General features: G+C 41.2%; 1 protein-coding gene across 1 annotated transcript in view; it reads left to right on the top strand.

Annotated features, from left to right (window-relative positions):
- Nucleotides 1-5,058, top strand: part of MC2R (melanocortin 2 receptor) — a 38,624-nt gene extending 33,566 nt beyond the window's left edge. Inside the window, exon 2 of the mRNA XM_073632721.1 lies at nucleotides 2,059-5,058. Coding sequence (XP_073488822.1) covers nucleotides 2,118-3,047 — 930 coding nt within the window. The 5' untranslated portion in view covers nucleotides 2,059-2,117 and the 3' untranslated portion in view covers nucleotides 3,048-5,058. The remainder of the gene's footprint in view (nucleotides 1-2,058) is intronic.
- Nucleotides 5,059-27,487: the final 22,429 nt, after the last annotated feature.

The following is a 27,487-nucleotide window of genomic DNA, read 5'->3' as shown; positions in this document are numbered from 1 at the left end:
CTTTGAAAAGCACAAAAGCAGCTTTTCCTCTGGGGAGTAACTACATCTACTTTTCAATATTCTCTTATGACTTTTCAACAGCAGCATATCTTTGACCATCCACTGACCTAGAATTACAGATACTTGTGTGGGAGCTGTTTTACCTGCCATAAAATTTGTAATTCTGTTTAACCAGTTTTCTTATTCAGACACTCCTGCCAGACACTAGACAACACTCTGAATATTTACTTTTCGCCACTGCAGTTAAAGCATCACTGCTTGGTCAAGGCAAATAAGGTCATCTTTAGGGATGAGCCCAATGCGGTGTTCGCGGCAAATTCAAAAGCCACGAAACACCATTAAAGTCTGAGACATTAACATGAAAAAACTAAAGTGCTCATTCTAATGGCTTATATGCAATTTATTGCCCTAAAAATGTTTGGGGACCTGGGTCCTGCCGCAGGGGACATGTATCAATGCAAAAAAAAGTTTTCAAAATGGCAGTTTTTTCAGGAGCAGTGATTTTAATAATGTATGTCATTGAAATATGAAATATTCCTTTAAATATCGTGCCTGGGGGGTGTCTATAATATGCCTGTAAAGTGGCACAGTTTTCCCGTGTTTAGTACCACAGCAAAATGACATTTTTAAAAGAAAAAAAGTAATTTAAAACTGCTTGCGGCTGTAATGAATTGTCAGGTCTCGGCAATATAGATAACACTCATTGAAAAAAATGGCATGGCCCCCCCACCAGTCCATTACAAGGCCCTTTGGGTCTGGTATGAATATTAAGGGGAACCCCAAACCAAAAATTAAAAAAAAATGCGTGGGGGTCCCCCAAAATCCATACCAGGCCCTTCAGGTCTGGTATGGATATTAAGGGGAACCCTGCGCCAAATTAAAAAAAAAATGGGGTAGGGGTCCCCTGAAAATCCATACCAGACCCTTATCTGAGCACGCAACCTGGCAGGGCGCAGGAAAATAGGGGGGACGAGAGAGCACACCCCCTCCTGAACCATACTAGGCCACATGTCCTCATCATGGGGAGGGTGCTTTGGAGTAGCCCCCCAAAGCACCTTGTCCCCATGTTGATGGGGACAAGAGCCTCATCCCCACAACTCTTGCCCGGTGGTTGTGGGGGTCTGCGGGCGGGGAGCTTATCAGAATCTGGAAGCTCCCTTTAACAAGGGGACCTCCAGATCCCGGCCTCCCCCCTATGTGAATTGGTAACGGGTACATTGTACCCCTACCATTTCACAAAAAAAGTGTCAAAAATAGTAAAAAAGTTAGGAGACACTTTGGGACAAGTCCTTTTTAAAAAAATAAAAAAATCAAAATGTCCCAAGATGTAGATCCATCTCACACCACTGACGAAGAAAAGAAAAAAGCCGCAACAGCTCCGCCTCCATGGGAGGCTCCCGCCAAGTGACGTTTCTTCTAGGTGACAGTTGTTATATAGTTGAGGGCGGGGCCACCCAGTGATGTAAACGGGTGACCCTTTCCCCCCTCTGATGCCACGTGACGTCAGAGGAAGGCAGGGTTGCCCATTTACGTCACCGAGTGGTCCCACCCTCAGCTATATAACAGCTATTATGCTGCGAGGCGCTTTTAACCCCCACTAGCAGACGAATAAAGGGTTAAAAGCACATGTGTTTTGGTGCTGTCGAAGCACTTTGCAGGCGCTTTGGCAGCTCTGCCCATTCATTCCAATGGGCAGGGGTGGTGGAGGAGCGGTGTATTCACTGCTCTTGCACCGCCTCAAAGATGCTGCTTGCAGGACTTTTTTCCCATCCTGCAAGCGCACTGCCCCAGTGTGAGAGCACTCGGACTTTCACACTGCAGTGGCATGAGAGGCGCTTTACAGGTGCTATTTCTAGCGCAAAAATGCCTGTAAAGCACCTCAGTGTGAAAGGGGTCTTACAGTTTTGTTTTAAATATAACGAATATACATGTACTTTATATTTAACATAAAGGTAGAAGTTTATACACTGTTGTGTTCTTAAGTGAATAGGCATAAGTAAACATGAAAAAAAAAATAATAATAATTGTAACTCTATTTTAACCCTTTTTTTTTCAAAGTGACAAGGCTACGTTGTCAAGAATAAATATTATCAAAGCTAACAAAAAATCAAGGCAAAATGAAGATGGAGACAGCCACAGAAATTGCAAAACAAAGCATAGGTCATCCAAATATGACATCCCTCACTTCTAATTATACGAAGTGTATGAATATCAATATTCCTGAAGAAATTTTCTTTACTATCTCAGCAGTTGGAATTCTAGAAAATGTTCTTGTCCTCGTTGCTGTGATTAAAAACAAAAACCTTCACTTACCCATGTATTTTTTTATTTGTAGTTTAGCTGTTTCCGATATCCTAGCAAGTCTGAATAAAATTCTAGAGAGCATCATGATGATTCTAGTCAGAGTTGGTCATCTACAAAAAAAAGGTCTATTCGAGCAAAAGATGGATGATGTTATGGACTGGTTTTTTGTATTGTCACTACTTGGATCAATATTCAGTCTATCTGCTATTGCAGTAGATCGATACATAACTATCTTTTACTCCCTTCGTTACCACAATATAATGACTCTTAGAAGAGCTTGGATCATCTTGGCCACAATCTGGACATTTTGTGGTGGATGTGGAATAGGTATACTTATCAATTTCCATGATACAGTAACAATATTGCTTTTTACTGTAATGTTTGTTCTGTTGTTAGTGTTTATGGTATGTCTTTATATCCATATGTTCCTTTTAGCTCAGTCGCATGCCAAAAAAATTGCTTCCCTCTCTGGTCAATGGAATTCAGTGCAACAAAGGACAAACATGAAAGGAGCAATTACACTGACCATTTTACTGGGTGTATTCATTTGCTGTTGGTCTCCATTTTTTGTTCACCTTCTTTTATTCTCATTTTGCCCTAACAATCCTTATTGCGCTTGTTACATGTCAACTGTGTATATAAATTGCACCCTTATTTTGTGCAATTCTGTCATTGACCCATTAATTTATGCATTTCGGAGTCCAGAGTTGCAAAGCACATTCAAGAAAATGCTGTGTCGTTGAGTGTTTTGAAGACTGGAAAGATGTCAACAGGGAAGATAGAACTTAAAGGAATTGGAACACCTGGAACAGTATAATTAACTTACACATGTCAAGAGATATAATTATTATGCAGTTTATAAATGTCACTGTAACATTACCTAGATATGTACAAGTAAAACAAGCAAACTAAATGTCAATTTATGAAAAACATTTCACAAATATATATTTAATGGAATGCTGCATAAACAAAGAGCATCTAGACATGTTTTATTCTTCTCTAATTTAGCTAGGTTTTGTCAGTTATTTTGCCTATTTTTGCACAATTGTTTTCATCATTGGTTAAATCCTGTGCCAGATGTTTATTGCTTTCTGTGTCCCCGTTGGAAAGATTTACCATGCTTTCTGTCACAGTGACCATCGCTTTATGGATGTAAGTTAAACTTCTTTTTCACCTTTCTAGACAATGCAGATGAAAACAGGAACAGGTGATTGACATCTCAGGTCAACCATATAAGGATAGTTTAAAGTGATTATAAAGGCTGAAGGTTATTTTACCTTTATGCAATCTATTATGGTAAACCTTCTGCATGCAGTCCACCCCCCACCCCTCTTATACTTACCTGAGCCTCATTCCAGCACTGTGCACAAGAGCAAAGGCTCTCTCCCTCCTTATTGGCTCAGAGACAGTTATGGGAGCTATTGGCTCCTGTTGCTGTCAATCATAGCCAGTAGCAAAGGAGTGGGGGCAGGGCCAAGCCACACTCTTTGTGTCTATGGTCAGCTTGGAGATCATCTACACTAGTGCCCCCATTGCAAGCGGCTTTCTATGGTGGCTATTCAGTGGGGGTGAGGAGCCGGGAGCCCCATTGGATGGGTGAGTATAACATGTTAGTTATTGAAAAAAATAAATTTGATCCTTAGTTCCTCTTTTGTAATCACAAAAAAATTAAAAATCTATTAACCGCTTGCCGACCACAGAATGGCTCCCCTGCGCAAATCGCCGTACAGCAGCTTTAAGGGGTATAGGGGGCGCGCAAGTGCCCGCCGTGGTACTGAGGAGCCGATGCGCATGCCCGGCAGCCACGATGTCTGCCGGGCACATGCGATCGCTCCTGACAGAGCCAGAACTTGGATCTGTGTGTGTAAACACACAAATTTACATTCTGACAGGGGAGAGGAGACAGATCGTGTGTTCCTAGTATATAGGAACACCGATCAGTCTCCTCCCCCAGGCAGTCCCACCCCTCCACAGTTAGAACACACTGAGGGAACACATTTAACCCCTTGATCGCTCCCCAGTGTTAACCCCTTCCCTGCCAGTGACATTTATACAATAATCAGTGTCTATTTAGAGCTCTGATCGCTGTATAAATGTCAGTAGTCCCAAAAAAGTATCAAAAGTGTCTGATCTGTCCACCGCAATGTCGCAGTCCTGAAAAAAATTGCAGATTGTCGCCATTGCTAGTAAAAAAATAAAATAATAAAAATGCCATAAATCTATCCCCTATTTTGTAGACGTTATAACTTTTGTGCAAACCAATCAATATATGCTTATTGCAATTTTTATTACCAAAAATAAGTATAAGATTGCATATTGGCCTAAACTGAGGACATTTTTTTTTTTTTAATTTGGGGATATTTATTATAGCAAAAAGTAAAAAAAAATATTGTGTTTTCTTCAAAATTGGCACTCTTTTTCATTTATAGCGCAATGAATAAAAGTCACAGAGGTGATCAAATACCACCAAAAGAAAGTTCTATTTGTGGGGAAAAAAGGACATCAATTTTGTTAGCATGCATGAAAGTAAAACGCCTTCAGCCTTTACAACCACTTTAAGTTATTACCCTTTCTCACGTATTACCCTTTATCAAAATAAGAAAAACAATTTGAACTCAGCAAGAAGATGTTGAGTTTTTAATGTTGCCTCATTAAAAGTAAGTTGAAAAGATGTACCTGTTTATCCAACATAATCATATTTTCATAAAATGTTATTTATTTTTCAGTGCTTTACTTTGACTTTTAAAATGAATTCTACCCTAAAGCCATTTTTGATTTTCATTAGTGTACACTTTAAGGCACAATCCATTATATAGTATTAGCCATGTTTATCAATACACAATAGCATTGCTTAGAATTTAAAAGTGGTCAATGTAATGTGTAGGTTGATGTAATATAGATGAATGATGCTGGAAGTTTCCAATAAATATTTGAACCTCGATGTGTTTGTTGCTTATGCAAACTAATGAAAAAGATATATAAGTATATGCACACAAGTCATGAACTAACAGTGTTAAATACAGTGATTTACGTAAAAAAATATATAGCTAAAGATATTATAAAATGTATTTTTTTTTTATATATCTATAGGCAAAGTGTGTACATTACTTGTTGGTAGACAAATAAAAGAAACAACTAATGTGGAAGTGTAGACGGAGCAACAGTTGTGTCTGTTAAAAGTGAAATGTTGGTGTCATTTCATATTTTTATTAGAATAGACTGGGATAAAGTTTTAATCCCTGTCAAGTTCTTATTGAAGTGGAGTGTGGGTGCATGGATTTATGGTGGTGCCGTACAAAATCTATCAATGAAGAGAAAACCAGCACACTGAGAAGTCGATTCTAAAACATATGATCAAAATAGTGACACTAATGTTTCAAGGGCACGGTGGTCCTCTTCTTCAAAGTAACGGACATGGGAAAAGTATGTAAAAACAATGCATATCATTAATCACAAGGAGAAACAACTGGTTACAGATCAATGCTATTGATATGACTAAAGCAGGGACAGAATGCACATACCATGAATTGGATAGCTAGCTACCTGGCATAATTACAGGGCCTTGAAAAAGTATTCATACTTTGAAATTTTCCACATTTTGTCATGTTACAACGAAAAACCTAAATGTATTTTATTGGGATTTTATGTGATAGACCAACACAAAGTGGCACATAATTGTATAATTGTGAAGTGGAAGGAAAATGATAAATGGTTTTCAAATTTATTTTACAAATAAATATCTGAAAAGTGCGGCGTGCATTTGTATTCAGCCCCCTTTACTCTGATACCCCTAACGAAAATCTAGTGGAACCAATTGCCTTCGGGAGTCACCTAATTAGTAAATAGAGTCCACCTGTGTATAATTTAATCTCAGTATAAATGCAGCTGTTCTTTGAAGCCCTCAGAGGTTTGTTAGAGAATCTCAGTGAAAAAACAGCATCATGAAGGCCAAGGAACACACTAGACAGGTCAAGAATAAAGTTGTGGAGAAGTTTAAAGCAGGGTTAGGTTATAAAAAAAAATCCCAAGTTTTGAACATCTCACAGAGGACTGTTCAAACCATAATCTAAAAATGGAAAGAGTATGGCACAACTGCAGACCTACCAAGACATGGCTGTCCACCTAAACTGACAGACCGGACAAAGAGAGCATTAATCAGAGAAGCAGCCAAGAGGCCCATGGTAACTCCGGAGGAGCTGCAGAGATTCACAGCTCAGGTAGGAGAATCTGTCCACAGGACAACTATTAGTCATGCACTCCACAAATCTGGCCTTGAAGAAAGCCAATGTTGAAAGAAAGCCATAAGAAGTCCCATTTGTAGTTTGCGAGAAGCCATGTGGGGGACACAGCAAACATGTGGAAGAAGGTGCGCTAAAACATTAATAAGTGTGTGAGTGCATGAAAATCAATTAATGCATAACAAAGTTCATAAGGTAGGAGATCCAAGAAATCTTCCATAAAAGTAAGGAAAGTCCCAAGGCATATTCTCTCAATAATTCACAGTGAAAGCTTGTGTAGAAAGCTTGAGATAAACACCACTCATAGTGATCCACCACCACGTGAAATTTACGCTTACCAGAAAGCAAGCTAATTAAGCTTGTATGTGAACCAAGATCCAAAATGACCAACTAATGATGCAGCTTCACAGTGTTCAGCGTGGCTAGGGAAGTGCGAGGGATCATGGCTCTTAAACCAACCCGAACTCAGAATCATGAGGACAAAAGAGAGGTGGCCATAGTGTAAATCCGATACACAGAGGTTTATTATAAAAAGTATAACACTTACAAAAAAGGAGTAGTTAAAAGAGCAGAACTGGGCAATCTTAGAAGAAACTGATTAGAGACTGTTAGAATCTACAAAAGACTTGAGGCTGAGGCGGAGGTTCACCTTCCATCAGGACAACGACCCTAAACATACAGCCAGAGCTACAATGGAATGTTTAGAATGGTTTAAGTCCAGACCTAAATCCAATTGAGAATCTGTGGTAAGACTTGAAATTTGCTTTTCACATATGTTCTCCATCCAATCTGACAAAGCTAGAGCAATTTTGCAAAAAAGAATGGGCAAAAATGTCACTCTCTAGATGAGCAAATCTGGTAGAGCCATACCAAAAAAGAATTGCAGTTGTAATTGCAGCGAAAGGTGATTCTACAAAGTATTGACTCAGGGGGGCTAAATACAAATGCACGCCACACTTTTCACATATTTATTTGTAAAAAAAAATGAAAACTATCATTTTCCTTCCACTTCACAATTATGTGCCACTTTGTGTTGGTCTATCACATAAAATCCCAATATAATAAATTTACGTTTTTGGTTGTAACATAACAAAATGTTTAAAATTTCAAGGGGTATGAATACTTTTTCAAGGCACTGTATGTGGTCTAAAATTAGAAAACTAACCTGTATTTCCTGTGAATGCTTGTTCCACAAGGATCACTGAGATACAGTAACAGGTCTGGTAAGTGCAGAGGCTGCAATATGGAAAGCAAATGGCGATGGCCCAAAAGGCTGGAAAGCATGAAACACAATGACAAATTAGGGAAAATGGAGCAAAACCAGAAAAGAAAAAAAAGTGGGGGGATGACCAAAACAGCAAAATAATGGTAACAGAATAATACAAATTACAAGCAAAACGAGTGAGAAAAACATGAATGAGAACAAAATAAAATAATAAAGAAAAAATTGGTATGCAAGCTCAGGGGGTAATAGCAAAAAATTCACCACTTGACCACAGGGCACTTAAACCCCCTTCCTAACCAGACCAATTTTCAGCTTTCGGTGCTCTCACATTTTGAATGACAATTACTCAGTCATACAACACTGTACCCATATGAAATTTTTGACCTTTTTTTCACACAAATAGAGCATTCTTTTGGTGGTATTTAATCACTGCTGAGTTTTTTATTTTTGTGCGCTATAAAAGAAAAAAGACTGAAAATTCTGTAAAAAATGAATTTTTCTTTGTTTCTGTTATAAAATTTAGCAAATTAGTCATTTTTCTTCATACATTTTGGCCAAAATTTATACTGCTACATATCTTTAGTAAAAATAAGTACAAAATGGTGTATATTATTTGGTCTTTGTGAAAGTTAAAGAGTCTACAAGCTATGGTGCCAATATCTGAAAATTGATCACACCTGAAGTACTGACGGCCTGTCTAATTTCTTGAGACCCTAACATGCCAGAAAAGTACAAATACCCCCCAAATGACCCTTTTTTGGAAAGAAGACATTCCAAGGTATTTAAAAAGATGCATGGTGAGTTTTTTGAAGTTCTTGAAGTTTCTTTTTTTTTTCACATAATTGTCATATTAGCAGGTTATTTCTCACACACAGCATATGCATGCCACAAATTACACCCCAAAACACATTCTGCTGTTACTCCCGAGTATGGCGATACCACATGTGTGAGACTTTTACACAGCGTGGCCACATACAGAGGCCCAACATGCACAGAGCACCTTCAGGCGTTCTGGAGCACCCAGGCCAATTCTGACATTTCTCTCCTACATGTAAAAAATCATCATTTATTTGCTAGAAAATTACATAGAACCCCAAAACATTATATGTGTTTTTTTAGCAAAGACCGTAGAGAATACAATAGCGGTCGTTGCAACTTTTTATCTCGCACGGTATTTGCGCAGCAATTTTTTGAACGCGTTTTTTTTTTTGAAAAAAAAAACAGTTTTGTGCTTTAAAAAAAAACAAAACAGTAAAGTTATCCCAATCTTTTTACATAATGTGAAAGATGAAGTTACGCCGAGTAAAAAGATACCTAACATTGCACACTTCAAAATCGCACATGCTTGTGGAATGGCGTCAAACTTTGCTACTTAAAAATCCCCATAGGCTATAAAATTTTTTACTGGTTACATGTTTTGAGTTACAGAGGTGATCTAGGGCCAAAATTATTGCTCTCGCTCTAACGTTCGCATTGATATCTCACATGTGTGGTTTGAACACCATTTTCATATGTGGGCGGGACTTATATATGCTTTCGCTTCTGCATGTGAGCACATGGGGACAGGGGCGCTTTAATTTTTTTTTTTTCATTTCATTTTACTTTATTTATTTTAGTTTGACACTTTTCTCCAAAAAAAAAATTTTTTGATCACTTTTATTCCTATTACAAGGAATGTAAACATCACTTGTAATAGAAATATGGCATGACAGGTCCTCTTTACAGTGAGATATGGGTTTAATAAGACCCTACATCTCACCTCTAGGCTGGGAAGCCTGAAATAAATAAAAAAAATGATCCTGGCTTCGATAGTAGTGAGTCGGTAGAAGCACCAGAGGGCAGCGAGAGGGGGTATGTCCTCTCTCGCCTCCTGTAAGAGCAATCAGGCAGTGAAATAGCCGCTATGATCATTCTTATGGTGTAGGGAATTGCAGGCTGAAAAAGCTGATATCTGAATGATGCCTGTAGCTGCAGGCATCATTCAGATATCCCCACACAAAGTCAAGGACGTCATATGACGGAGGGCGGAAAGTGGTTAAAACGCATTTTTTTTAACACAAAGTTGTCCGTTTATACAATATGTCTAACACAATGCATGTACATACCAAAAACGACACCCCAAAATAGATTCTCCTACTCCTCCTGAGTAGGGATGAGCTGCATGTTCAAGTCGAACCCATGTTCGACTCAAACATCGTCTGTTCGGACGTTCGCCGAATTGTGAACGATATGGGCCATTCATGCCAAATTTGAGTGGTGCGTCACGGCCCATAATTCACTGCGGCATCGCAGTGCATTGCTGGCTGATGATTGGCCAAGCATGCACTATGACCCGCATGCTTGGCCAATCACAGCGCCGTCTGTACAGAGAGCTGTAATTGACCAAAGCCAGGGTGGCTTTGGCCAATTATGGCTCAGGAGGTTTAGTACACACCCCAAACTATATAAGGCCGCCTGCACGTCGGCCCTGTGTAGTGTGTTCCGGCGTTGAGAGACAGAGACAGAGAGACAGTGTCATTTGATTTAAGTTAGATAGATTAGGCAGGACAATCAGTCAGTTAGCTGCACTTACAGTGTATTGTGTATATATATGCATCCCAGGTGTTGTATATATATATATATATATATATATATATATATATATATATATATACACTCTATTCAGTTTAGCTGGATCTGTTCTTGTTATTCTCTTCCTACCGACAGGCAGGTGTTGTTACAGTATTTACAGCTACCTGAAGAAAATTGCTGGTGTTCTTCTTATCCTTTTAGTACCACAGTCAGGCAGCTACAATATTTACATTTAGTGTAGTGCGACCTCTGCACAGTGTTCAGCTAAAGCTACAAGTTACAGGTTAGTGTAGTGCAACCTATGCACAGTGTTCAGCTAAAGCTACAAGTTAGTGTGGTGCATCCTCTGCACAGTGTTCAGCTAAAGCTACAAGTTAGTGTAGTGCGACCTCTGCACAGTGTTCAGCTAAAGCTACAATTTAGTGTAGTTCGACCTCTGCACAGTGTTCAGCTAAAGCTATAAGTTAGTGTAGTGCGACCTCTGCACAGTGTTCAAGCTAAAGCTACCTGTAGAAGATTGGTGGTGTTTTCCTGATCCTATCACTACCGCAGGTAGCTACATTATTTAAACGTTAGTGTAGTGCGTCCTCTGCACAGTGTTCAGCTAAAGCTACGAGTTAGTGTAGTGCGACCTCTGCACAGTGTTCAGCTAAAGCTACAAATTAGTATAGTGCGACCTCTGCACAGTGTTCAGCTAAAGCTACAAGTTAGTGTAGTGTGACCTCTGCACAGTGTTCAGCTAAAGCTACCTGTAGAAAATTGGTGGTGTTTTTCTGATCCTATCACTACCGCAGGTAGCTACATTATTTACACGTTAGTGTAGTGCGACCTCTGCACAGTGTTCAGCTAAAGCTACCTGTAGAAGGTTGAACAAAATAAGTGTAGCGCTAAAACAACCCTAGATGTCCAAAAAATGGAAATGGTATAGTCCAGGAACCAATATATCTCTAGATATAAATTGGACAAAAGTATCCATATAGTTCATATAGAGTATGGTCCATAGATATTGCATGACTTCATATATGGAATATATCAATAAATGCGTGACATCTGGCATGAGGGGAACACCACCACCGACAATAAAAAGGCTTACCAGATCGATTGGACCCAAAAAACAGGCTTGGGTGGTGAACCACTGTAGGAGATCCGGAAAAGATGAACAGGTGGGGGTCTTTAGGATGAAACCCTGGACTGGTGTATCCCAGATCGATTGGACCCGAAAAAAGACATACATCTGGTCGGGTCAAACAGGCTTGGGTGGTGAACCACTGTAGGAGATCCGGAAAAGATGAACAGGTGGGGGTCTTTAGGATGAAACCCTGGACTGGTGTATCCTTTCTCTCCGATAGATGTGCTATGAAGATGCTGGGGGTGTGGCACTATATACAGTACTCTGATCTTTAAAGTGGCAGCTTTTGATTAGGTTATATTTATCTCAGCCTGAGGCGCAGTGGTGGTAAGAGAGTCAGAAGGGAGGCATTAGTACTCACATTACCAATAGCTGAAAGCTACAAGTTAGTGTAGTGCGACCTCTGCACAGTGTTCAGCTAAAGCTACAAGTTATTGTAGTGCGACCTCTGCACAGTGTTCAGCTAAAGCTACCTGTAGAAGATTGGTGGTGTTTTTCTGATCCTATCACTACCGCAGGCAGCTACATTATTTACAAGTTAGTGTAGTGTGTCCTCTGCACAGTGTTCAGCTAAAGCTACAAGTTAGTGTAGTGTGACCTCTGCACAGTGTTCAGCTAAAGCTACAAGTTAGTGTAGTGCGACCTCTGCACAGTGTTCAGCTAAAGCTACAAGTTAGTGTAGTGCGACCTCTGTACAGTGTTCAGCTAAAGCTACCTGTAGAAGGTTGGTGGTGTTTTCCTGATCCTATCACTACTGCAGGCAGCTACATTATTTAAACGTTAGTGTAGTGTGTCCTCTGCACAGTGTTTAGCTAAAGCTACAAGTTAGTGTAGTGCGACCTCTGCACAGTTTTCAGCTAAAACTACCTGTAGAAGATTGGTGGTGTTTTTCTGATCCTATCACTACCGCAGGCAGCTACATTATTTACAAGTTAGTGTAGTGTGTCCTCTGCACAATGTTCAGCTAAAGCTACAAGTTAGTGTAGTGTGACCTCTGCACGGTGTTCAGCTAAAGCTACAAGTTAGTGTAGTGCGACCTCTGCACAGTGTTCAGCTAAAGCTACAAGTTAGTGTAGTGTGACCTCTGCACAGTGTTCAAGCTAAAGCTACCTGTAGAAGGTTGGTGGTGTTTACCTGATCCTATCACTACCGCATGCAGCTACATTATTTAAACGTTAGTGTAGTGCGTCCTCTGCGCAGTGTTCAGCTAAAGCTACGAGTTAGTGTAGTGCGACCTCTGCGCAGTGTTCAGCTAAAGCTACAAGTTAGTGTAGTGTGACCTCTGCACAGTGTTCAGCTAAAGCTACAAGTTGGTGTAGTGCGACCTCTGCACAGTGTTCAGCTAAAGCTACCTGTAGAAGGTTGGTGGTGTTTTCCTGATCCCATCACTACCTCAGGCAGCTACATTATTTACAAGTTAGTGTAGTGCGTCCTCTGCACAGTGTTCAGCTAAAGCTACCTGTAGAAGGTTGGTGGTGTTTTCCTGATCCTATCACTACCACAGGCAGCTACATTATTTAAACGTTAGTGTAGTAAATTCTCTGCATAGTGTTCAGCTAAAGCTATGAGTTAGTGTAGTTCGACCTCTGCACAGTGTTCAGCTAAAGCTACAAGTTAGTGTAGTGCGACCTCTGCACAGTGTTCAGCTAAAGCTACAAGTTAGTGTAGTGCGACCTCTGCACAGTATTCAAGCTAAAGCTACCTGTAGAAGGTTGGTGGTGTCTACCTGATCCTATCACTACGGCATGCAGCTACATTATTTAAACGTTAGTGTAGTGCGTCCTCTGCACAGTGTTCAGCTAAAGCTACGAGTTAGTGTTTTGTGACCTCTGCGCAGTGTTCAGCTAAAGCTACAAGTTAGTGTAGTGCGACCTCTGCACAGTGTTCAGCTAAAGCTACAAGTTAGTGTAGTGCGACCTCTACACAGTGTTCAAGCTAAAGCTATCTGTAGAAGTTGGTGGTGTTTTCCTGATCCTATCACTACTGCAGGCAGCTACATTGTTTAAACGTTAGTGTAGTGCGTCCTCTGCACAGTGTTCAGCTAAAGCTACGAGTTAGTGTAGTGCGACCTCTGCGCAGTGTTAAGCTAAAGCTACAAGTTAGTGTAGTGTGACCTCTGCACAGTGTTCAGCAAAAGCTACAAGTTAGTGTAGTGCGACCTCTGCACAGTGTTCAGCTAAAGCTACCTGTGGAAGGTTGGTGGTGTTTTCCTGATCCCATCACTACCGCAGGCAGCTACATTATTTACAAGTTAGTGTAGTGCGTCCTCTGCACAGTGTTCAGCTAAAGCTACCTGTAGAAGGTTGGTGGTGTTTTCCTGATCCTATCACTACCACAGGCAGCTACATTATTTAAACGTTAGTGTAGTAAATTCTCTGCACAGTATTCAGCTAAAGCTACGAGTTAGTGTAGTGTGTCCTCTGCACAGTGTTCAGCTAAAGCTACAAGTTATTGTAGTGTGACCTCTGCACAGTGTTCAGCTAAAGCTACAAGTTAGTGTAGTGCGACCTCTGCACAGTGTTCAGCTAAAGCTACAAGTTAGTGTAGTGCGACCTCTTTACAGTGTTCAGCTAAAGCTACAAGTTAGTGTAGTGCGACCTCTGCACAGTGTTCAGCTAAAGTTACCTGTAGAAGGTTGGTGGTGCTTTCCTGATCCTATCACTACCGCAGGCAGCTACATTATTTACACGTTAGTGTAGTGCGTCCTCTGCACAGTGTTCAGCTAAAGCTACCTGTAGAAGGTTGGTGGTGTTTTCCTGACCCTATCACTACCGCAGGCAGATACATTATTTAAATGTTAGTGTAGTGCGTCCTCTGCACAGTGTTCAGCTAAAGCTACCTGTAGAAGGTTGGTGGTGTTTTCCTGATCCTATTACTACCGCAGGCAGCAACATTATTTAAACGTTAGTGTAGTGCATCCTCTGCACAGTATTCAGCTAAAGCTACAAGTTAGTGTAGTGCGACCTCTGCACAGTGTTCAGCTAAAGCTACCTGTAGAAGATTGGTGGTGTTTTTCTGATCCTATCACTACTGCAGGCAGCTACATTATTTACAAGTTAGTGTAGTGTGTCCTCTGCACTTGACGGGACTTCCCTGTGACATCACGGGGAATGCCACAGGGAAGTCCCATCATGTCCCGTGCGTCAGAGGGGGGAGGGGTCACCGGGTGGCCCCGCCCCCCATTATTTAAGAACCGTCAGAAGAGGAGATGCGTCACACAGCAAGAGCCTCCCACCATGCCAGCATGGATGCGGAGCGGCCCGTAGAAGAAGATGAAGAAGAGAAGAAGAGAAGAAGAGAAGAAGATGAAGAAGAGAAGAAGATTAAGAGAAGAGCGGGAGCCTCCCCCCATGCCATGGGTGCGGAGCGGCCTGAGGAGAAGAAGATAGAAGACGCCGCGGAGGAGATGCTGGACGAGAACACCGGAGGAAGAACCAGAAGAGCCAGAAGAACCAGAAGAAGAAGATGAAGGAAGATAGAAGAAAGAAGAAAGAAGAAGCATTTAAATAAAGGAATTGTCAAAAACTGTCTCTTGTTATTTTTTACATTTTTGACAGTTTTTTAGTGAAATGGTAATGTACTTTTGTACCCCCTTACCATTTCACACAGGGGGGGCCAGGATCTGGGGGTCCCCTTGTTAAAGGGGGCTTCCAGATTCCGATAAACCCCCCGCCCACAGACCCCCACAACCACCAGCCAGGGTTGTGGGGAGGAGGCCCTTGTCCTCATCAACATGGGGACAAGGTGTTTTGGGGGGTTACCCCAAAGCACCCTCCCAATGTTGAGGGCATGTGGCCTGGTATGGTTCAGGAGGGGGGGCGCTCTCTCGCCCCCCCTCTTTTCCTGCGGCCTGCCAGGTTGCGTGCTCAGATAAGGGTCTGATATGGATTTTTGGGGGGACCCCACGCCGTTTTTTTTTTAAATTTTGGCGCAGGGTTCCCCTTAAAATCCATACCAGGCCTGAAGGGTCTGGTATGGAATTTAGGGGGACCCCCACATCATTTTTTTTTTTTTGGCCGGGGGTTCCCCTTAATATCCATACCAGACCTGAAGGGCCTGGTATGGAATTTGGGGGGACCCCCATGTCATTTTTTTTTAAATGTTGGTTCGGGGTTCCCCTGTGGGGAATTCCCATGCCGTTTTTATCAATGAACTTTTATGTGTATTGTCGGACCGGCAATGCAATAGCCACAAGTAGTTTTAAATGACTTTTTTCCTTTGAAATGTCATTTTGCTGTCAGACAGTTCTAAACATGGGAAACATGCACCCCTTACAGGCATAATATAGACACCCCCCAACTATAAAATTTAAAGGGATATTACACTTTTATTGTTTGACTTTAAGCATTATTAAAATCACTGCTCCTGAAAAAACGGCCATTTTTAAAACTTTTTTTTTGCATTGATCCATGTCCCCTGGGGCAGGACCCAGGTCCCCAAACACTTTTTATGACAATAACTTGCATATAAGCCTTTAAAATTAGCACTTTTGATTTCTCCCATAGACTTTTAAAGGGTGTTCCGCGGCATTCGAATTTGCCGCGAACACCCCAAATTGTTCGCTGTTCGGCGAACTTGCAAATAGCCGATGTTCGAGTCGAACATGAGTTCGACTCGAACTCGAAGCTCATCCCTAATGCTGGGTACTTTAGAAATATTTAGGTATATTGTCTCTATTGACATTCTCGCCAGAGGCATGTCAGACCACTCTCCTCTACTGGCTACTCTTGGGGGTATTTCAACGGGACCAAGTCGGGCCCTGTGGAAACCTAACTCGTTTTGGCTTCAGATAATGTATACCCATTGGGGACAAGGTGTTTTGGGGGGTTACCCCAAAGCACCCTCCCAATGTTGAGGGCATGTGGCCTGGTACGGTTCAGGAGGGGGGGCGCTCTCTCGCCCCCCCCCTCTTTTCCTGCGGCCTGCCAGGTTGCGTGCTCAAATAAGGGTCTGGTATGGATTTTTGGGGGGACCCCACGCCGTTTTTTTTTAATTTTGGCGCGGGGTTCCCCTTAAAATCCATACCAGACCTGAAGGGTCTGGTATGGAATTTAGGGGGACCCCCACATCATTTTTTTTTTTTTGGCCGGGGGTTCCCCTTAATATCCATACCAGACCTGAAGGGCCTGGTATGGAATTTGGGGGGACCCCCATGTCATTTTTTTTTAAATGTTGGTTCGGGGTTCCCCTGTGGGGAATTCCCATGCCGTTTTTATCAATGAACTTTTATGTGTATTGTCGGACCGGCAATGCAATAGCCGCGAGTAGTTTTAAATGACTTTTTTCCTTTGAAATGTCATTTTGCTGTCAGACTGTTCTAAACATGGGAAACATGCACCCCTTACAGGCATAATATAGACACCCCCCAGCTATGAAATTTAAAGGGATATTACACTTTTATTGTTTGACTTTAAGCATTATTAAAATCACTGCTCCTGAAAAAACGGCCATTTTTAAAACTTTTTTTTTGCATTGATCCATGTCCCCTGGGGCAGGACCCAGGTCCCCAAACACTTTTTATGACAGTAACTTGCATATAAGCCTTTAAAATTAGCACTTATGATTTCTCCCATAGACTTTTAAAGGGTGTTCCGCGGCATTCGAATTTGCCGCGAACACCCCAAATTGTTCGCTGTTCGGCGAACTTGCGAATAGCCAATGTTCGAGTCGAACATGAGTTTGACTCGAACTCGAAGCTCATCCCTAATGCTGGGTACTTTAGAAATATTTAGGTATATTGTCTCTATTGACATTCTCGCCAGAGGCATGTCAGACCACTCTCCTCTGCTGGCTACTCTTGGGGGTATTTCAACGGGACCAAGTCGGGCCCTGTGGAAACCTAACTCGTTTTGGCTTCAGATAATGTATACCCATTGGGGGCAAGGTGTTTTGGGGGGTTACCCCAAAGCATCCTCCCAATGTTGAGGGCATGTGGCCTGGTACGGTTCAGGAGGGGGGGCGCTCTCTCGCCCCCCCCTCTTTTCCTGCGGCCTGCCAGGTTGCGTGCTCAAATAAGGGTCTGGTATGGATTTTTGGGGGGACCCCACGCCGTTTTTTTTTTTTAATTTTGGCGCGGGGTTCCCCTTAAAATCCATACCAGACCTGAAGGGTCTGGTATGGAATTTAGGGGGACCCCCACATCATTTTTTTTTTTTTGGCCGGGGGTTCCCCTTAATATCCATACCAGACCTGAAGGGCCTGGTATGGAATTTGGGGGGACCCCCCATGTCATTTTTTTTTAAATGTTGGTTCGGGGTTCCCCTGTGGGGAATTCCCATGCCGTTTTTATCAATGAACTTTTATGTGTATTGTCGGACCGGCAAAGCAATAGTCGCGAGTAGTTTTAAATGACTTTTTTCCTTTGAAATGTCATTTTGCTGTCAGACTGTTCTAAACATATGAAACATGCACCCCTTACAGGCATAATATAGACACCCCCCAGCTATGAAATTTAAAGGGATATTACACTTTTATTGTTTGACTTTAAGCATTATTAAAATCACTGCTCCTGAAAAAAACGGCCATTTTTAAAACTTTTTTTTTGCATTGATCCATGTCCCCTGGGGCAGGACCCAGGTCCCCAAACACTTTTTATGACAATAACTTGCATATAAGCCTTTAAAATTAGCACTTATGATTTCTCCCATAGACTTTTAAAGGGTGTTCCGCGGCATTCGAATTTGCCGCGAACACCCCAAATTGTTCGCTGTTCGGCGAACTTGCGAATAGCCGATGTTCGAGTCGAACGACTCGAACTCGAAGCTCATCCCTAATGCTGGGTACTTTAGAAATATTCAGGTATATTGTCTCTATTGACATTCTCGCCAGAGGCATGTCAGACCACTCTCCTCTGCTGGCTACTCTTGGGGATATTTCAACGGGACCAAGTCGGGCCCTGTGGAAACCTAACTCGTTTTGGCTTCAGATAATGTATACCCATGAATCTATACAAAATGCTTTGACTTCTTTTCTGGAAATTAACTTAAAGACTGCTTCTCTTATGACCATATGGGATACCATGAAGGCCTATTTGAGAGGTATCCTTATCAAAGAAATTAGCCAGGTCAAATCTGATAGCAGGAGGGAGATAAACCAAATAAATGGAAGGGTGACTGCAACCGAGGAAACCTATGTTTTAGATCCAACTCCTGCAAATTGTTCATCTTGGGTAGAGGCACAATCTCAACTTAATTCGCTTATGCAGAAAAAAGCACAAGACAGTTTTTTTTTTAAGTCTTATTTGGGCAGAAGGGGAGAGGGCAAGTAAAAACTGGCTGCTATTGCCCACTCATAAACCAATATTCCATACAGTATATAACTGCAATAAAATCAGCGAATGGGCAACTCTGTACCACTTTTGAGCATGTCCTGGCAGTCTTTGAGTCTTTCTATCAGGAGCTTTACAGATCCCGGGCAACCTATACTAGTGCTGACTTGTCTCAATTCCTAGATGGCATTAAACTTCCTATTGTATCTCCATCAGATAGTCATCTTCTGGACACACTTATAACCATGGAGGAGCTAAAGGATGCCCTGACATCCCTTTTTGAAAGGGAAGGCTCCTGGAAGGGATGGTCTCCGCAATGAGGTTTACATACAATATGATAATAAATGCCTCTTCTGTTACAGGTCTTTAATACAGCCCTGGTGACTGGTAGCCTCCCTTTGTCTATGATGGAAGTCACTATTTTAGTACTACCCAAGAAAGGAAAGGATCTATTATTCCTGGAATCCTATAGGCCAATTTCACTGCTTACTTCGGATATCAAAATGTTAGCTAAAATTCTAGGCTGAAAAAAGTAATCACATCTATTATTCATCCAGACCAAACCGGATTTATGCCTAATTCTTTGACCGCTGTGAATATAAGACATACTTTTTTACATATCCAAATCCCAGTTGACAATTCATCGAACAGAGCACTGCTGTTTTTAGATGCCGCTAAGGCATTTGACAGCATAGAGTGGAGTTATATATGGGAGATGCTAAAGCGCTTTGGTGTTGTTGATGATACCTTTTTCAACTGGGTTAGATTTTTATATACGTGTCCGAGAGCTTCTGTTTCGAGTTAATAGGAGAGTGTCAGGTTCTTTTCCATTGTTTCACAGAACCAGACAGGGGTGTCCACTATCACCTCTTTTGTTTTCATTAGCTATAGAGCCCCTTGTGGCCCTGCTGAGACAAACTGTGGGGGTGAGGGGGTTCTGCAGAGGAAAATACGAGGAAAAAATTGCCCTGTATGCGGACAACATGTTGCTATATCTAGCTGATACCCAGGGATCATTATCCACTCCAATGTCAGTTATAAATAAGTTTGGCACCTTCTCTGGTCTCACAATAAATTGGAATAAATCTATACTTCTCCCATTGGACCCTTTACATGGCCCCCTCCGGTCTGTAGTGTCCAAACTTAAAACTGATGCAAAAATCAAATATCTTGGGGTAATTATCTCTAATCATTCTGGAGAATATACAGTATCTCACAAAAGTGAGTACACCCCTCACATTTTTGTAAATATTTTATTGTATCTTTTCATGTGACAACACTGAAGAAATGACACTTTGCTACAATGTAAGTAAGTGTACAGCTTGTATAACAGTGTAAATTTGCCGTCCCTTTAAAATAACTCAACACACGGCCATTAATGTCTAAACCGCTGGCAACAAAAGTGAGTACACCACTAAGTGAAAATGTCCAAATTGGGCCCAAATGTCTATATTTTGTGTGGCCACCATTCTTTTCAAGCACTGCCTTAACCCTCTTGGGCATGGAGTTCACCAGAGCTTCATAGGTTGCCACTGGAGTTTTCTTCCACTCCTCCATGATGACATCACGGAGCTGGTGGATTTTAGAGACCTTGTGCTCCTCCACCCTCTGTTTAAGGATGCCCCACAGATGCTCAATAGGGTTTAGGTCTGGAGACATGCTTAGTCAGTCCACCATCTTTACCCTCAGCTTCTTTAGCAAGGCAGTGCTCAATTCGGAGGTGTGTTTGGGGTTGTTATCATGTTGGAATACTGCCTTGCGGCCCAGTCTCCGAAAGGAGGGGATCATGCTCTGCTTCAGTATGTCACAGTACATGTTGCCATTCATGGTTCCCTCAATGAGCTGTAGCTCTCCAGTGCCGACAGCACTCATGCAGCCCCAGACCATGACACTCCCACCACCATGCTTGACTGTAGGCAAGACACACTTGTCTTTGTACTCCTCACCTGGCTGCTGCCACACATGCTTGACACCATCTGAACCAATACATTTATCTTGGTCTCATCAGATCACAGGACGTAGTTTCACTAATTCATGTTGTTAGTCTGCTTGTCTTCAGCAAACTGTTTGCAGGCTTTCTTGTGCACCATCTTTATAAGAGGCTTCCTTCTGGGACGACAGCCACGCAGACCAATTTGATGCAGTGTGCGGCTTATGATCTGAGAACTAACAGGCTGAGCCCCCCACCACTTCAACCTCTGCAGCAATGCAAGCAACACTCATACTACTATTTCCCAATGACAACCTCTGGATATGACACTGAGCATGTGCACTTAACTTCTTTGGTCGACCACGGTGAGGCCTGTTCTGAGTGGAACCTGTCCTGTTAAACCACTGTATGGTCTTAGCCACAGTGCAGCAGCTCAGTTTTAGGGTCTTGGCAATCTTCTTATACCCTAGGCCATCTTTATGTAGAGCAACAATTCTTTTTTTTCAGATCCTCAGAGAGTTCTTTGCCATGAGGTGCCATGTTGAGCTTTCAGTGACCTTTATGAGAGAGTGAGAGCATTAACACCAACTTTAACACCCCCGCTCCCCATTCACACCTGAGACCTTGTGACACTAACGAGTCACATGACATTGGGGAGGGAAAATGTCCAATTTGGACATTTTCACTTAGGGGTGTACTCACTTTTGTTGCCAGCAGTGTAGACATTAATGGCTGTGTGTTGAGTTTTTTACACTGTTATACAAGCTGTACACTCACTACTTTACATTGTAGCAAAGTGTAATTTCTTCAGTGCTGTCACGTGAAAAGATATAATAAAATATTTATAAAAAATGTGAGGGGTGTACTCTCTTTTGTGAGATACTGTATCTATTAAAATCTGTCACCATTAGTTCAGAAATTAAAATCCCAGGGCACAGGTCTGGTGCAAGCTGCCGCTTTCTGTGGCTGGCCGCACCAATTTTATAAAAATTGTATAAATGCCTCAGTTAATGTTTTACCTACATAACTTCATCTAAATCCTTTAAAGAATTTACTATGATCTTTTGGAACCTGATTTGATGTAATAAGCCTGCTAGAATTAGATATGAAAATTTACAACATCCAAATTACCAGGGGGTCTATCAGCACCAAATCCCTGGGCAATCACAGGCTATACCAGATTTACGCCATTATGGTCAAATAGAGCATTTCCGGAAATTTTACAACTGTAAGGATTTTCCAGATGGGAGCGAGCAAGGATTACTACCCTGATACAACTATACTCCGATGGTGTCTTGAAAACATATCAACAACTTTGTACTCAATATAACTTTGTACTGAATATAACCTAGACCAAAAATGATTTTATCAATATTTGCAACTAAGATATGCTTTGAAGATTCAAGGTTTGACCTTACTGGTATCTTTCTCTGCTGTTCCTATTTTGGAAGGTATAGCCAGAGCAGACACCGGGAAGGGACTTATTTCTAAGCTCTATATGCGATTACTATCTGAAAACGGTAACGCTCTCTGGTGTTGCTGTTCCATGTAGACAAAGATGGGAGGCAGAGATTCATGTGACTCTGAGGGATATATAAGACCAAATATTACAGAATGTAAAGCATGCTTCAATATATCCTACTCATAGAGTAACTTAACTCTTTATTCTGTATAAAGGTTATCATACCCCGGAGTTGTTGCCCAGGATAGGCAGGAGAAAAAACTCGGAATGCGCAAGATGTGCTCAATCTCCTGGCTCCTTTATGCATCTTTGTTGGAAATGCACAAAGCTATTTTGGTATTGGCAGGAAGTGCTGGACTAGCTAAATTCCGTATACAATACCAGGCTGACTCTAGACCCTGTTTTATGTCTCCTGGGTTATGGGGATCCTAATAGTATGGATCATGATCTATCATGAGATCTCTTTTTGTTGCACGTAAGTTGAAAGCCTCTCGCTGGGTCTCACCTAATCCTCCTACTTTGGGGGACTAGATTTGGGAAATGGATAAATATGTAACATTTGAAAAACATACTTATATTTATCTTAACACTTCTTGGAAGTTTAAAAGGATTTGGAAAAATGGACTGATGCATCGTGTCCTAATTTTAATCTAAATCCTTGATAAACATTAGGGGTTAGTGTTGTTTTTTGTCCCTTTTTTGTTTTCCCCTCCCCATTATTGGGGGGGGGACCTTTAAAAGAAAAAAAAAAAAACACTATATGATCCACAGTATTTCTGAATATTTCGGAATATCTTTGAATGTTACGGAAAATTTCGGAATATTTGACCTCTCTACTTGACCTCTCTGCGGCCTTTGATACTGTTGACCACCCGCTCCTTCTCAATAAACTACATTCCCTTGGCCTCCGAGATTCTGCTCTATCCTGGTTCTCTGCCTATTTATCACAGCGCTCCTTCAGTGCCACCTACAACTCTGTCTCCTCCTCTCCATTGCCCCTTTCTGTGGGGGTCCCCCAAGGCTCTGTTCTTGGACCCCTTCTCTTCTCTATCTACACCTCCTCCCTTGGTCACTTGATAACCGTACACAGCTTCCAATACCACTTATACGCTGATGACACCCAAATCTATCTGTCTACTCCTCACCTCACTCCTTCAGTCTCCTCTCGCATTACTAACTTACTAACTGACATATCAGCATGGATGTCGCACGACTTCCTTAACCCCCCTGGCGGTATTCCTGAGTCTGGCTCGGGGTGGATTTTCAATACCAAAAGCGGTAACCCCGAGCCAGACTCGGGATGGCATCACAAGATCCCTGTAGAGTTTACTTACCTTGTCCCCTGGATCCTGCGATGTCTCCCCGTTGTGATCTGTGAGCCGCCGTGTCTTGCTCGATTCACAGTGCCGAGCTCCGTTTCCTGCGAGCGTTGTGTAATGGAAATTTGTAAGTTCTGTATATAATTGTATTGTATTTTGTATGTATTGCACACGGCCCTCACTGTGCACACAGCACTAATAATGTTTTCAGTAAATGTTTACATTCTTTCGAGTCCTGATTAGAATTAGCCTGCCTATGTAACTCCACTTGTTACCATAAACGTACAATTGTAATATTAATGTGATACCTACGTAATCATGTGCACACAAACAGCGTGATAGAAAACAAGCCATTGTAATATATTTATGGAAGCTGGACCCAGTAATGAAGGGTTCACCCCGATATATCAGAGCTGTAGCTTTTATGCAAAGGTGCTATTAGACAAAGTTAGATATTGTTTTGGTCTAACATTTAATTTTTAATGGTCCGACATTCTGCGCAGCAAATATACAGCTAACTAAATGTTTGTCTAATGAAAGGTTTAAAATATGAGTTTGCTTATGTACAAATCTAACAATTAAAAATGCGTACATTTGAATCCAGCCACCTTATTGCCTCTATTGGAGGAGGCTGGAGACAAAGGAAGACACGTGTGTTAAATTGATGTGGGAATCAGCTGCTGTGAGCCCAGTGCGGGACACACTCCCTGAAGACCCAGATATCACATTTTTTGTAGATTTGAGTATGCAGTTTATCACCCAGAAGGATACTCTGTATTCAAAGTCATTGGATCCTTTTTCCCCAGCTCAAGAAGCAGAGCTCCATGTTTTAGCAAAGCCTGTGAGCTATAAAAAGAATGTATATTTATATAGATAGTCGAGATATAGAGAGCTTTTGGTTCCATTTAAAGGGCCAGAAGTTTGTTTTTACTTCAGCAGGTAAATCAATCAAGCATGCCAAGTTAATTTGATTGGCTGTTTTCAGCCTTCCAGGTTCTTGCTGAGGTAGCCATATTAACTTTAAAGCTCACACATGGAAGCAGACCAGGTGACTAAGGATGCTGCATTTACAGCCCCGGACACTTGATGGGTCTGTGCAACTCACAGATTCCACCCCAGTTCTGGCCCAGTATAGCTGGGATTAATAATTCAACTTTAAGGACCCCAGAACGAGAAGAACAAGTGGTCCACAGGGGGCAACTTCGTATGAAATAGGACTTTGGAAAAGGTGATCATTTATGTCTGCCAGCCACTCTTTTCCCTCCAGCTTGACACATGGACCGTGTTATCAGTCACAAGCAGTTATGGCTGCCTTAGTAAATGAGCATGGGATAGAGCCAGGGTTCTTCACAGTTGTTTTACTAACATACCACTTCTTGTTTTACCTGTTACCAAAGGTGTTACCAAAAGCTGAACATACCTTCCAGAGATTACAAAAAAGATATATCCAGATGCCCAAGTCAGGATTTTACAAGTATGCATTTTGTCTGTATGGACATGTTTTTTGGATGTCCAGTGGCAAATGCTACTGCAAAGGCCACAGTAAAAAGTGTTATCAGAAGTAGTTTGTAAGTACAGAGTGCCAGAAAGTACAGAGAGTAACAGAGGAAATAATTTTTAATAGGAGAGTCCTTAATAGAAGTTTTGAGGTTTTATTTTTACACCCCCCACTGTCTACAATGTAGCGGACAAAGTAAAGTAAGAAACTAGAAAACTTTTGCCTGAATGTTTTCTTATATTTTATGAAGCCTCTAAGGGGGATGTTGGACTCTCTCCCTATGGGATTTGGTTTGGGAGTGTGTTACTCTCTTGCTTATATTTTGTCTCAGCAGCTGAAGTCCTCCATTTGGATCTCACAGAGATTGTTGCTGATCTTTTAAGGTTTTTGACAAACTCATTTATGTGTTTTCTCCCCAATTTCAGATCCTAAAAGTTTGGAAGGATCTAAAACTAAAGCCAGGTGACTTGTGGATTGTTAAGAGACATTTATAAATAAGGAAATGTTTGGAGACTCAATACAGCATCTAGTTCATGTACAGTTTTTGCAAAACTTGAAGGAAAAGTCACCTGGATCCACACCAGACACTGCAAAAATGACTTAATTAAAGAAATCTGTGTTTGATTTGTTTCCCTCTTGTGATCACAGTCTAGGGTACTTTTTGATTCAATTACTTTAATTGTAAGGGATATATATATATATATATTTGAAAAGTAGTTCAGCCATGTTGAAGTCATATTTGTCTTTTGTATGTCTTTCATTTTATGTAGAATTGTCTGTGTTTACATATGCTGATAAGTCAGCATGCCCACAATTCAGCTAGAAGGCAATTCTGGCCACAGGAGTGTACAGCCAGTACTCTTTAAATATGTCTTATCAATCATTTATTTTTCACAATGAAAAGTCATTTTGTAATGAAAAAGTTGCTCAGCTATTATTTTCTCCACAATGGAGTTTTTTTTGCCTCTTTGGCCAGGACTACCTTCACCTAAGCATGTGGAGGTTCCAGGTTAAAGGTGATAGCAGGTATGGTTAGTGATCAAAATATTGATCAAAAGAGGGGAGACTGTAATGGAAATTTGTAAGTTCTGTATATAATTGTATTGTATTTTGTATGTATTGCACACTGCCCTCACTGTGCACACAGCACTAATAATGTTTTCAGTAAATGTTTACATTCTTTCGAGTCCTGATTAGAATTAGCCTGCCTATGTAATGCCTCTTGTTACCATAAACGTACAATTGTAATATTAATGTGATACCTACGTAATCATGTGCAAAAAACCTTCAATTGCGTCATAATAAAGCAGAACAGTAATTTGGAAAGATGCTGAGTGTATCTTTTGTGTCTGTTCCCTACTGCAGTAGTTATTCTTAATTTGGAACCACTAATCAATATGAGGATAGGAGTTGCCTATCATCAATTTAACTGAGTCAGTTGCGACGCACGGGGACGGAGTTCGGCACCAAATTCAAAAAGTAAAACACACAGTATAGATACAGTACACTGTAATCTTACAAATTACAGTACTGTATCAAATAATTACACATCCCCTTTGTCCCTAGTGGTTTGTCCAGTGCCCTGCATGCAGTTTTATATTATAAAAACTGTTCTTTCTGCCTGGAAACTGGAGATTGTCCATAGCAAACAAAACCGTCCCTTTACATCAAAAGTGGTTTTAGACCAGCTAGAAAACAGCGATAATAAATTGGAATCACTTGCAGAATTGAGCAATAGTGATTTGTGGGGAGATTCGTCATCCAACACTGAAAAGTAATGACAGTGACAATTCTGCAACTGAGCAAATTTCAGTGTTTTTGATTTGATTACATTATTGAATAATTTTTATTATTATTATATTATTATTTGGTATAATTATTTATAGTTTTTTATTATATTATAATTTATGATTTTGTTTTTCAAACTTTATCATACGCTAGTCTACTAGACTCTAGTTTGGACAGATTTAAGTGAATTATTCCTAAGAATTACAGGCCTACAATATAAAACACCAAATTTCCATGCAAAATAATTGTACCACTTTCAGCACCTAAAATCTGAAATAATCATACCGCCAGGGAGGTTAAACTAAATCTCTCTAAAACTGAGCTATTAATATTCTCCCCGCCCGTGCCCCCCTCCATGACTTTTCCATCCAAATGAACAATGCAACCATCAGTCCCTCCCCTCACGCCAGGGTACTGGGTGTAATCCTAGACTCTGACTTGTCATTTCAGCCTCAAATCCAGTCGTTGTCAAAAGTTTGTAGAATTTACCTCCGTAACATCTCTAAAATTCGCCCCTTTTTAACAAATGAAACCACCAAGCTCCTCATTCACTCCCTTGTTATCTCTCGCCTTGACTATTGCAACTCCCTTCTCATTGGCTTATCTCTCCATAGGCTATCCCCTCTTCAGTCTATCATGAATGCTGCTGCCAGACTTATCCACCTTACCAATCGCTCAGTGTCTGCCAACCCTCTCCTCCAATCCCTACACTGGCTCCCAATCACCCAGCAAATTAAATTCAAAATACTAACCACA

The sequence above is a fragment of the Aquarana catesbeiana genome, linkage group LG05, assembly GCF_042186555.1.
Source record: "Aquarana catesbeiana isolate 2022-GZ linkage group LG05, ASM4218655v1, whole genome shotgun sequence".
In the NCBI taxonomy this organism is placed as follows: Eukaryota; Metazoa; Chordata; class Amphibia; order Anura; family Ranidae; genus Aquarana; species Aquarana catesbeiana.
Note: the sequence above shows the minus strand (reverse complement) of the source record. Positions and strands in the feature narration are given on the sequence as shown.